Raw genomic sequence first — 11,013 nt, 5'->3', positions numbered from 1 at the left:
TCCTCAGGTTCCCTAGATGTTCCCTCACAGACAGCAGGAAGCAGTCTAGAGAACACAATGCACACCAGGCAGTGGTGACGTACGCCTTTAATCCCAGCACTTGGGAGGCAGATGCAGGTGGATCTCTGTGAGTTTGAGGCCAGCTTGGTCTACAGAACAAGTTACAGGACAGCCAGGACTGTTACACAAAGAAACCCTGTTTCAAAAGAAAAAAAAAATTACAGATTAGTTAGTCATCCATGATAAGCAAACCTGTAGTTACATTAGGTTTTCAAGGTTAAACAGATATATTTTAGATAGATAGGTAATCTTCAAACACTTCCAAAACCTACAGAATATGACATTTAAAATGTTTTAATAACATCAGGCTTTTCATGACAGTGAGACATATCTGCTCCTGGCAACACCAATTTACTTCAAAAGAAGATGGGCATCAAAGAACATCCATCTGGACTTTGCTTTTAATATGGAAAAGTTAACCAATGAGTAAAGAAACTGCTCTTGCCTCAATTATTGGCAGTACATTGTCCTCACTGGACAAGCAGGGCACAAAAGAAAGCAACTGCCTCACTTTGCCAAAACAAGGTAAGAAAGTTGCTCAAAATTCCTGCTTTACCAAAAAGTCTGCCAGATATTTTAGGCCTGCAGGCCCCAGATGGATGCCCCAGTGTTGCAGAGGAAACTTAGGTGACTGTTCAGGCAGCCGGCTGTTTCTGCCATTTCTATAGTTTGGGAAGTTGTTTGCTGTGTATTTCCTGCTTACTCAGGTAATATGTCCTTCATGGATCTCTGATGGAGTTGAAGACCAAATAGTTGTAGTTTTCTTTGCCATCAAATTCAGAAAAGAAATTTATGAAAGTATAAAGCATATGAGGTTGAAAGACATAAAAGCTTAAATTGTTTATCTAAGAAAATGTTTTGAGGTCTAAATAGATAGTTTTGGGTTGGTAATACAAGTTATGATAAAAAATGGTTTAGCTATAAAACTTTGAACTCACCAAAATAGTTTATCCAAATTTGCCAAATACAAATGGACTGGATATTGTAAGTGTAATTTTTATCTTATAATTATTCTTATTGTATATAGTTTTACTGTTAGAGTTAAAACCCTTTCCTTTTTATTTAGACAAAAAGGGGAAATGTACAAGATATTTGATTACACTGTGTAAAGATATGTCACTGTGATTGGTTTAATACAAAGCTAATGGCCAATGGCTGGGCAGGATGTATAGGTGGGACTTCCAGACAGAGAGCGCTCTGGGAAGAAGGAGGCATCACCACCAGATGCAGAGGAAGCAGGACATGCAGGAGGAGAGGTAAAGGCCATGAACAACATGGTGACGTTAATAGAAATGGATTGAGTTAATGATTTAAGTTATAAGAGCTAGTTAGAAACAGGCCTGAGCTAAGGCTGAACTTGCATAATTAATAAGTCTCCACGTCAAAATTTGGGAGCTGGCGGGATAGAGAAAGACATATTACAGGGCACATACTAGTTGCCCAGGTCATCAGATAGCTCCCCTTATACCTTTCCTCTACCAGGGGACCTATGTCCCCACCACAGGCCTCCAGTTCCTGAAATGACTGCCAATACTTGCTAAAGGGCATGCTTGTGATTTAGTTAAATAATCCTCGCGCCTCCATTCACTACCACGTGGACCAGGAACGCTTGGATGTACCCTTGACCTGCCCAAGTCATGTGGCCAGGTCTAAGTGCATGCATAGACCATAGATAGCCACTGAAACCGGGATTAAGGAAGGAAATGAAGTCCCTTGCACCATGCAGAGAGGAGCTTCACACACTTAGAAAACAAGACTTTATTCCTTTAGAGGGTCCTGTCTAACAGTGACAGGCAGCTGGAGAGACACCCAAACTGGCTCCACTGTACCTGCTGCCAAGACCAGGGACACGAGCAACCCACACTGTGTTCTCCTGGGCCCTCTGCCTACCCACCAATGGGAATCCTGGCTGGCAGTAGTGAGGCAGACATCGGCTGACCCATGTCCCCATTTTGCAGACAGGTAACTAGAAGCCCAGGGATAAGATTTCCTCTTGCCACAGCTGTCACACAGTTTCACTGTGGAGACACCGAGGCAGCGGCCTGCCTGCTCCCCATGCAGACCGTGCATGAGCAGAATCCTCAACAGGCTTGCTACCAGGACCCCAGACCCCATCTGCAGTTCAAGGGCAGCAGCCGAGAAGCGCGAGGAACATTCTACACTGTCCGCTGCCCCTACTGGTGAGAGCTGGCCAAGTATCTTCCTGGGCCTCTGTGGATGGAGGATCTGGGGAATGGGTGGGTCCTTGGCCAGCTTGTTATAGTCGGCTCAGGAGAGAGCCCTGGAGTGTAGGGTTTGAGAGATTCTCACTGGCAGTGCTGTCTGCAGAGTGTAGACTTAACCAGGCTTGACCTTCTCGAACGTACCATGTATGAAGAGTCCCCATTTTACAGCTAAGAAAATTGAAGGTCAGCGGGGTATAGGCTGGCTAGTATCGCCAGCCAAGGAGCAAGGAGACTGGCTGAGGAGCCACATTATCTGTGTCGGGTTTCAGCCAAGTGGCCCTGGGGAAGTTGGTGGGAGAGACAGCATCACAGTCTGGAAGGCTGGGCCAGAGCAGGCCCAGCAGGGGCGGCAGAGGTGCCCAAAACTGCCTCACTGTCTAGCTGGGCCTCCTCACCCCGGGTATATGTAAGCACCACAGTGACTGTGGCAAAGGTGGCAGCATTGACGGGAAAAGCACGTAACAGCGTGGAGGCCAGTCCTCGTGTGAAGACTCGCCAGCCCTCAGCCTGGTAGCTCTGCCGCATGCAGTCGACAATGCCGTGGTAGCGAGGGGCTCCTTGCAGTCCATCGGCTTGCAGTCGCGACTTAACCACGTCCATAGGATAGGTGGAGAGCCAGGAGGTGATGCCTGATGTGCCCCCTGCCAGCAGCAGCTTGGGCACCAGCAAGTGGTCATCTGGCTCGCAGCCCATGGCGCGTGTCAGTACATCGTAGGTGAGAAAGTAGACACCAAAGCTAGGTGTCTCGCGCAGAAGTGTGGACACCATGCCTCGATTGATGCCACGCAGGCCCTCGTGCCGGTAAATCTGTACCAGGCAGTCCAGGGAGCCCTTGTAGGTTCGAGCGGGGCCCACGTCCTGCAGCTGCAGCCTTGTCTTGGCCAGTTCCATGGGGCAACAGATGACACACTGAATGGCGCCTGCTGCTGCACCAGCCAGGAACTGATTGAGTGGTGAGTCTTGGCCCAGGGCCCTAAGGGTGTTGCCTTGCACCCCAAACACCAGTGCATTGATAAAGGTGAGCCCCATTAGTGGTGAGCCCAGACCTTTATACAGGCCCAGCACCTGCAGAGACAGAAATGCCATCAGGATGAAGGGTGCCACCCTGCTTGCATTGCCCAGCCATTCTCCTCGGGCCCTCCATACACAAGTGGTAGCCCTAACCACCCAGCTGCACACAGGAAGCATGTAGAATTCTGTTAGATGCAAAGTCCTCAATCCTAGACGCCCCAGCAATCAACTCACACCCCCTTGGGCCCTTGTGGGTACCCCGATGACCTTTCCTGGGCCTCTGACCTCGGGTGGTAGCACCTCCAGGCTTGCACCCCAGCCCCACAGTTGCCCCGCCCAGGCACTTACACTCTCCTGCTTGATGATGGACTGGAAGCAGTGCAGTGTCCCTCGGTACTGGGGCTTCTCCGTGTTCTGTACCTGCAGCCTCACCTGCAGAGGCAGAGCCAGTGAGCAGGGACAGGCAGAGCCACTGCAGCAATTCCCCTGACCTGCAGTGCACAAGGCGGTCAGCCAAGTAACTTTTTGTGAATCTGGGATCCCAGGGTGCGCCCAGGTTGGGTGTTTGAGAGATACCAGCTACAAGGACAGCCAGCTGCAGATGGGTTGGGAGTCCCCAAGACAAGTGGAGGAGACAAGGGAGGTCTCTTATGTGCACTACCACCAGACCAGTTCTGAGGGCTGAGGCCGAAGGGGAATCCCAGCCTGGTGTCACACTTCTAACCTCCATCAGGGTGGGATGCTGGGCCTCCATTCTGCTCCTGCTCGGTTCCTGCTAGCAGCCCTTTGACAACTATAGCCATGAGGCACGGGTGGTGGCAGACAGCTGACAGCTCCCCTACGTACTCATAGCAATAACTCCAGGACCTGGGGACACCGCCAGGCCCAGTGGCCCAGAACCTTTTCTACCTCAAAGCACTCTTTGTTGCCTGAGAGCTTATCTGCTCTTGAAACACTGACGTCATGGCGGCACGGAGGGAGTATACTGAACTTGGAATCCATGTTAGTGCTGCGGGGCGGGGGAAGCTAGGTTACATCATGGTCTCAAGAGCAAGGAAGCTCCCTAGATCTGATTCAGAAAGGGTCAGCCGTGGGTTGGGTTGTAGCTCAGAGACAGAGCTACACTGGTTTACCTAGCACATGTAAGGGGCTGGAGAGAGAACTCAGTGGTTAAGAGCACTGGCTGCTCTATGAGAGGACCCAGGTTCAATTCTCAGCACCCACTCTGTGGCTCAACTGGAACTCCAGTTCCAGAGGATCCAATGTTGGCCTCCATGGGGATCAGGCACACGCCTGGTACACATACAGACAGACAAAATACCCATACACAACAAAAACGAACAAATAGCTTTCTTATGGCCAGTTTGCTTGAATGCCATGACCCAACCACAGTTGGGGGTTGGGGGATATACCAGTTGATTTTCTGAAAGACCACTTTCCAGGTATCCACAGGCAGGGAAGTGACTCCTATGGCTAAATGACTGTGTGTGGGGGGGGGGATGCTCTTGGGCTAAGCAACTCGGAGGAGACAGGACTACTAGGACAGAAGTGTTCTCTTGCCTGAAGGGCCTGCTTTAGGAGCAAGCACCTGTCAAGTCAGCAGCCTCTGCAATGGCGGGCTGAGGAAGTGGATCCTTGTTCTTACTAGCTGGACACAGCTGTGGGAGGTGTTTGAGACATTTGACCTCAACACGATGATATATGACTATTGCCAGCCTCATTGTGGGTGGAAGAAGGCATCCAGGCAGAATGTGGGCATGGTGGGTCGTCTTGTGGACAGGGTGTACCAGAGCATCGTTCTTACAAGCCTATGAGTGGAATTCATGGGCCACTGCTTGCCAGGAGCCTGCTCTCCAGCCTTCTCCCCAGGGTTACCAGATGACGAGGCTAGGCTGTCTAGAGCCTGCATTAACCCATTAACGTGGCACAAGTCATCCTGGTGCACAGGGAACAGCGGACCTTAGTAAGCTCATCCACTCCCTCACCTCACAGATGCCTGGACCAAGGACAGCTTTATAAGGTCGAAGCCAGTGCACAAGGCAGGCTCTTACATCCACACTGGAAGAAATCCCACCTCTGAATTAATGAGCTACTTTCTTTGCCAACAAACACCTGGTTCACTGAATCAAAAAAAAAAAAAAAAAAAAGGAAGAGCCAGGAAGTGAGGCTCAGCCCAACGCAGGATAGTGTGTTTGTGTTCTGCCTCCAGCTTTTTCCTCACACGAGTGGGAAAGGAGCCTGGCTTAGGCCTGAACCAAGCACAAGTTTGGTCTAGGGCCCTTCTGCTCACAGGTCGCCGGGCGCCGGGAGAACAGCCAAGGCAGGGTCCTGATGTGACTAGCTTGAATACTTATAACTCCAGCCACAGGGGAAACTTCCACAGAAGCTTTCCACCACAGAATGTGGGTCTGTCTCCTTGATTAACCCGGAGCTCCAGTTAATCAATAGTCAAGATTATGATTCAGGATGTAGCCACCCCAGGGAGTCCATGTCCAGAGCCCTGGCCATTTGAAAGTGGTGGTCCTTAGGACCTTGCTGGGTGACCCTGCCTTGCAGGGACATGCCAGCACTCAAGACAGTCATGACAAGCACCGGCCAGAAGGACCAGGAGAGAAATACCCTCAAGTTTATTTCAGGTGTGTGTTTGTGAGGCTGGCCTCAAACTTGTGGTCCTCCTGCCTTAGCCTCCCAATGCCACTAGTGTCTGCTACCACATCCAGCGGATGAGGCAGGTTTTCCTAACACAAGCTGGCCCCAAATTCTCAGTTCTCCCCAGGACTGGAATTCCAGGTGTGCTACCCACCACACCTGGCTCGGTAAAGTTTGGTTCCTTATATTTCTGTCTTTTCCCACCTCTTATTTTCTTTCAGGAAGATGTTAGGGGTGGGGCTAAAGAGAGTGCATTACTCATGAGACCCAGCAAACAGCAGTTAACAGCACTGGCTGATCTCCCCCAGATCTGGGTTTAATTCCCAGCACCTACACAGCTGCTCACAACCCACCTGAAACTCCAGTTCCACCAGGCACACACATGACACACAGACATACATGCAGGCAAAACACAAATACGATAATAATTCAAAGAAGATGCCAGGGAAATTATACATCAGAACAGAGTAGGCTTTCTCCTTCTGGCAGATAAGAAACCTGCTCATCAACACCTCAGCCTCCGCTGGCCAAGTAAGGCAGTTCAGCTTCTGTGGGAGATGCCCAGGAGGAAGGCGCAGTCACTTTGTTCAAAAGCTGAGGTCCTGGGGCAGAAACCCTGCAGGCCTGACCCAACTTGTCTGTACCTCCACAAGAGACTCACCTTGACTGTGTCAAAAGGGTGTCCCACAAGCACACCTGCCACACCTGGAAGAAAAAGGTGCCCGTGACCAAGTGCCTCAGAACTTTGAGGAATCGTGTGTGTGTGTGTGTGTGTGTGTGTGTGTGTGTGTGCGCGCGCGTGCGTGTACCCTGGGCCCATCCCAGGAATCCCTGCAACCGCCCCTCTGGTAACAGGGGGCAATCCGCACCCCCTTAACTCAAAGCTGTGTCCCTTGCCTTCCCCTGCATCTCCCTGAGGTGTTGTGTCCCCTGGGGAACTGCACTGCAGGACACCACAGGAGGCTCCGGGAAGTTGGAGTTGGAAGTTAGCCTGCCACCATCAGGATCTGAGTTTTCCTTTTGTTACTTCTTACCTTCAGGGACCGCTCACAAAAGGATTCATTGTCTAGACCCTACTCAGCTCACCTGAAAGGTACTTAGCATCCTCCTTGCCCTACTCCACCACACTCCTGGATGGAGATTAGGAACTGCTAGGAAATACTGCCTGAGGACCTGCTGGCAGCTGGCAGCTACCTCCCAATACTGCTCTACTCTGAGTCACGCTGGGTATATTTATCACTTCAGGGCCTGCCAGAGACCCCACCCACATGAGCAAGGTTCACCTCTCCCCTAAGAACATTCCTCAGAGTGGCCTGCGGGTAGTGAGCAGCTGTGTGACTCCCCTGTACCCCCCCACCCACAGCCCAATGACCCCATTTTTTTTCCAAAAGAAACAGAAGTCAGTGAGGTTTCCTTCTCTAGGAAGCATCTGCCCAAGAGCCTCTTTGGGGCTGGCCGGTGGCCAGTGGTAGAGTGCTCGCTCACAATGTTTTAGCAATGCAGAAAGAAAGAAGTCCCCTTTGGTTGCTAGTACTTTATGTCTAACTACAGTGGTTAATATTGGGCAATGAACAATAACATCACCAACTTCCGGTCATTGCCCTTGGTTCACACCGATCTTAACCCTCCCACCCCAGAGTCGATTAACTCATCCTACAGATGAGGAAACCAGAACTGAAATTCTCAAAGCAGTACACCTGTGGTGTGTGGCCAGTTAAGTGTTACAATGGGAACTTTAGCCCTGCTCTGGTCCTAGCCAGACAGGACTGGTCACAGAACCTGCCGGGAGACACTAACGGGTGACATCTGTGCCCAGACTCTGCCTTGCACCCTTCAGTAATGTCCACCATGTTTCATGCTTCTGTTCTTAAGAAAAAAAAATGTTTTTTCTTTTTGGGACAAGGTCTCACCATGTGACCCTGGGTGGCCTGGATGTCCCTATTTAGACCAGGCTGGTTTCAAATTCTCAGAGAGCCTGTCTCTGCAAGTGTGCTACCACATCTAGATTCCCTTAGATCTGCTCTCTCAGTGTTCAGCACTTTTAGTTCAGTCAAACACTGTCTAGTAACACTCCAATCTTTGCATAGGAGAAAAGGTGAGCAACCCCTGAGCCCCATCCACCCCAGCCCCCATCACTGCCACTTTCTCACGAGTCCTCTTCCCTGGGAGTCTGCTAGACCACATTCAGTGCTGGGGCTGGTAAGCCTGCTAACCCTTTCCTCGTTGTTCTATGAGGACACCTTGGAGACTTCACGAGTGGATTTTAGGAATGTCGCCAGGGGATGCCAAGGGTGTGCCTGTTTCTTTAAAGCAACCCGGTTTGGCACTCCAGCAGCCCTCGAGCTGCAGATTCATTCAGTTCCAAGCCGGGGAAATTTCCACTATAATCTCTTGCCCCTCGCCACCATTTCCAGGCAGGCTCTTTTCTCCTGGAGACCCTCACATCCTATTTCTAGGGGTGGGACCTTGTTTCCTCCCTTTGGACATCAGCTCTCACCTGCTTTTAACTTCCTGGTTAGTGGTTGCTGGGGCAAAACCAGGACTCACAGAGTCCAGTGGTCCAACCCCCTGCTTACCATGTTTTGTATTTGCAAATCCTACTTCCGGACTTCTTTTCTCAGGCTAATCTGAATCTCTTAGTAAGGCTTCGGAAGGCTTAGCACCCACGGCTGGTATGCTGGGCATCTGGGAAACCCTGTTAGCCTTCCTCCCTCTTCCTCCAAGGGTCCCCTGGTGCCAGCAGAAAGCCCAGTTGTGGGCAGCTGCTCACAGGTGCCAACAACAGTCTTTGCCACTTCCAAGATATTGCAGAGACTATGAAGCCTCTTACCTACCCCTTCTGCTGGGAAGCCCCAGGAGAGTCCCAAGCTGGCAGGTCTTGGCACCCCCACTCCCTACCCATATCCTTTTGACCTCACAGTCCCTTTGAGAGTCAGGTAGCCCTGCCTGACCACCTCTGAGAGGATACCCCAAATCCAAAGCCAGGGCAAATCTGATACCACGAGCTTCCGAGGACAGGAAGGGACACCTGGCAGCACAGTTCTGGCAGAGATGACAGGTCTCTTCCCTCCACACAGACACTGCCTGCTGACCTGGTACTTCTCTGTCATACTGGTCCATACCCTATCCAGAACCCAGGGGCCACTGTGTCCTCAAGATTTGAGAACCATCCTTACACAGGAGGGAGTAGGTAGAAGCCAACCATTAGCCAAGATATTTGCCCTGTCTCCCACAGAGACTGAAGGCAGGATAGGATGTGTGCTGGGGCACTCAGGCACACCCACATGCGGGTCTTCCTCGGGAAGAGAGGCCCCACCACCACCTGTCCCAGGCAGGCACTTTAGAAGGTCAGATCCCCTGCTTTAGAAGGTCAGGTCCTCTACTGAGCATCTGTGATGGGAATCCGGAAGGCCTGCCTAGGACACAATCAGACCCATTGTCTGTCCCCTCCCCCCTGCAGCCCCATCCCTTCAGAGAGACTGAGCCTGAGGCTACAACCCCATCATTTCTTCCCTTACTGACTGAGTCCAGAAGAGGTTCTGCAGGTGAACTCCATCTCAGCCCTACCCTGTATCACTTCCCTTTAGTTGGGCACTCTCTATGTACCCTGGGTGGGAATGCAGACTAGGGCTGGACGTAGGGCACATGATACCCTTGAGATAGGCTGGGTGAAGATAAATGGGCATCGCAGGTAAGAAAAGCCTTCTTGAGCCAAAGTCCAAGGGAAGGGGTGGCTGAATCATGGGGGTGGTCTGGGTCTCTAAGCAAGCCTGGTCAAGGGGTGACTAGATGCTCCCCGGGGCCAACTGTACTGAGTAGGGTGCAGCCACAGAGGGAACCCTGGCCCTGGGAAGACTGCAACAACATAAGGGCCTTTGGCCATAAAAGGGGGTCTTCCCCCCCCCAACACACAGGTAGGGGCTAAGATGGGACCCCTTCTGGGCCTCTAATTCCTCACCAACTTTTAGAAATCCCTGGGCTTCATCCCCCTCCCACGGCTCACAAAGGAAAGACTGGGTAACAGCCTGATGGCTCTCAAGCACTTTGTGGGCACATCACTGCCTTGGGAAGGTATCCTGACAGACCAGCCTTCTCCACCCAGGGAGGGAGACACAAGCACGGATTAAGCACCTAAGGCCAAAGGCAGTCAATCACTGTTCCAGGTGAGACCTTTCCGGGTAGAGCTATGACGGTAGCTGAAGAAGGCAGTAGGACAGGTGGGTGAGCCAGGCCTGAGCCTCAGGGCTGAACTCAGCCTTGACATAACCAGCCAGACCACTGCCATCTCGGAAAATTTACCTGGAATCCCAATGGATCCAGACTCTGTACTTAATACTTACTAAATAAACTACACCTCTAGGTACAAGAAAAGGCACTAAGGGTTCAACAGGTTCGCACCGTCGCTTCATGGACAAACCTAATCTGCTCTCCGCCTCAAGCATTCCTGAGTCGGGCTGACCTGATCACCCGGTGGACCGCCTCCTCCTCTTCTGCGCCCTCCAGCAGCTCAAAGCACCACCTGGGAAGAACGGGGCGCCTAGGGTCAGGCCAGCCCTCTAGGAGGTCGCTCGGTGTCACCACCGAGCTTGGACAGCTGCTAGGAGGGAAGAATCCGCAGGCTGCGTGCCCGCATCCTCCGATCTGTCCCTGCCTCTGGCTAAGTCGCGGTGTCATCGGGATACCTAGCACCCAGTGCACACCACACGGAGAGCCGAGAAGACACTTGTCCTCGAGCACCAGGCAGGCTACGAAGCCTGGCTTGCGTGGAGTCTCCTTACCTCCAGCGCATCCAGCCAGGAAGTCGAGCGCCATGGCCCGGCCCCGCGAGCCGCCTGAGTCCTACTACTCTTATGGCCCCCGGGCCGTCGGGGCTCCGACTGTCCAGCAAGCCTGGTCCGGGTGGCGGCTGGGTGATGACTCTTAGGAAAGCTCTCCCCCTGCGTCCAGCACGCGGGGTATCACCTCTCGCCGTGCGCCCCGCCCTGCCGGCCGCAGCCCCCGGTGCAGAACGCAACCAATGGGTACACCAGGCACGGACAACACCCCGTGCCCTGGGTGTCGCCGCCAA

The 11,013-nt window shown here is 52.2% G+C and overlaps 1 protein-coding gene across 3 annotated transcripts; it reads right to left on the bottom strand.

The window, feature by feature from the left end:
• Nucleotides 1-1,124: 1,124 nt before the first annotated feature.
• Nucleotides 1,125-10,913, bottom strand: Slc25a29 (solute carrier family 25 member 29). 3 transcript variants are annotated; one of them, XM_041633246.1, is made up of 4 exons: nt 10,724-10,913; nt 6,607-6,650; nt 3,645-3,787; nt 1,125-3,350 (listed from the first exon to the last, which is right to left on the bottom strand). In XM_041633246.1, the coding sequence occupies exon 4, from the start codon at nt 3,312-3,314 to the stop codon at nt 2,592-2,594; it is 723 nt and encodes a 240-aa protein (XP_041489180.1). In that variant the 5' UTR covers nt 3,315-3,350; nt 3,645-3,787; nt 6,607-6,650; nt 10,724-10,913; the 3' UTR covers nt 1,125-2,591. The 3 variants fall into 3 exon arrangements, with proteins under 3 accessions (XP_041489180.1, XP_041489178.1, XP_041489179.1); XM_041633244.1 differs by having other exon boundaries at nt 3,645-3,728; XM_041633245.1 differs by lacking the exon at nt 10,724-10,913 and adding an exon at nt 10,405-10,431 and having other exon boundaries at nt 3,645-3,728.
• Between the last annotated feature and the right edge of the window lie 100 nt (nt 10,914-11,013).

The sequence above is a fragment of the Microtus oregoni genome, unplaced genomic scaffold (assembly GCF_018167655.1).
Source record: "Microtus oregoni isolate MIOR12 unplaced genomic scaffold, Mior012 000043F_ref0000047, whole genome shotgun sequence".
NCBI classification, from domain to species: domain Eukaryota; kingdom Metazoa; phylum Chordata; class Mammalia; order Rodentia; family Cricetidae; genus Microtus; species Microtus oregoni.
The sequence above is the reverse complement of the archived record's forward strand: the minus strand, read 5'-3'. Positions and strand labels throughout refer to the sequence as shown.

Coding starts and splice junctions, on each gene's coding strand:
- Slc25a29 (XM_041633244.1), bottom strand. CDS start 10,757: ATGGCGCTCGACTTCCTGGCTGGATGCGCTGGAG. Junction 6,651..10,723: donor CCTGGCTGGATGCGCTGGAG/GTAAGGAGACTC, acceptor TTTTTCTTCCAG/GTGTGGCAGGTGTGCTTGTG. Junction 3,729..6,606: donor ACCCTTTTGACACAGTCAAG/GTGAGTCTCTTG, acceptor CTGCCTCTGCAG/GTGAGGCTGCAGGTACAGAA.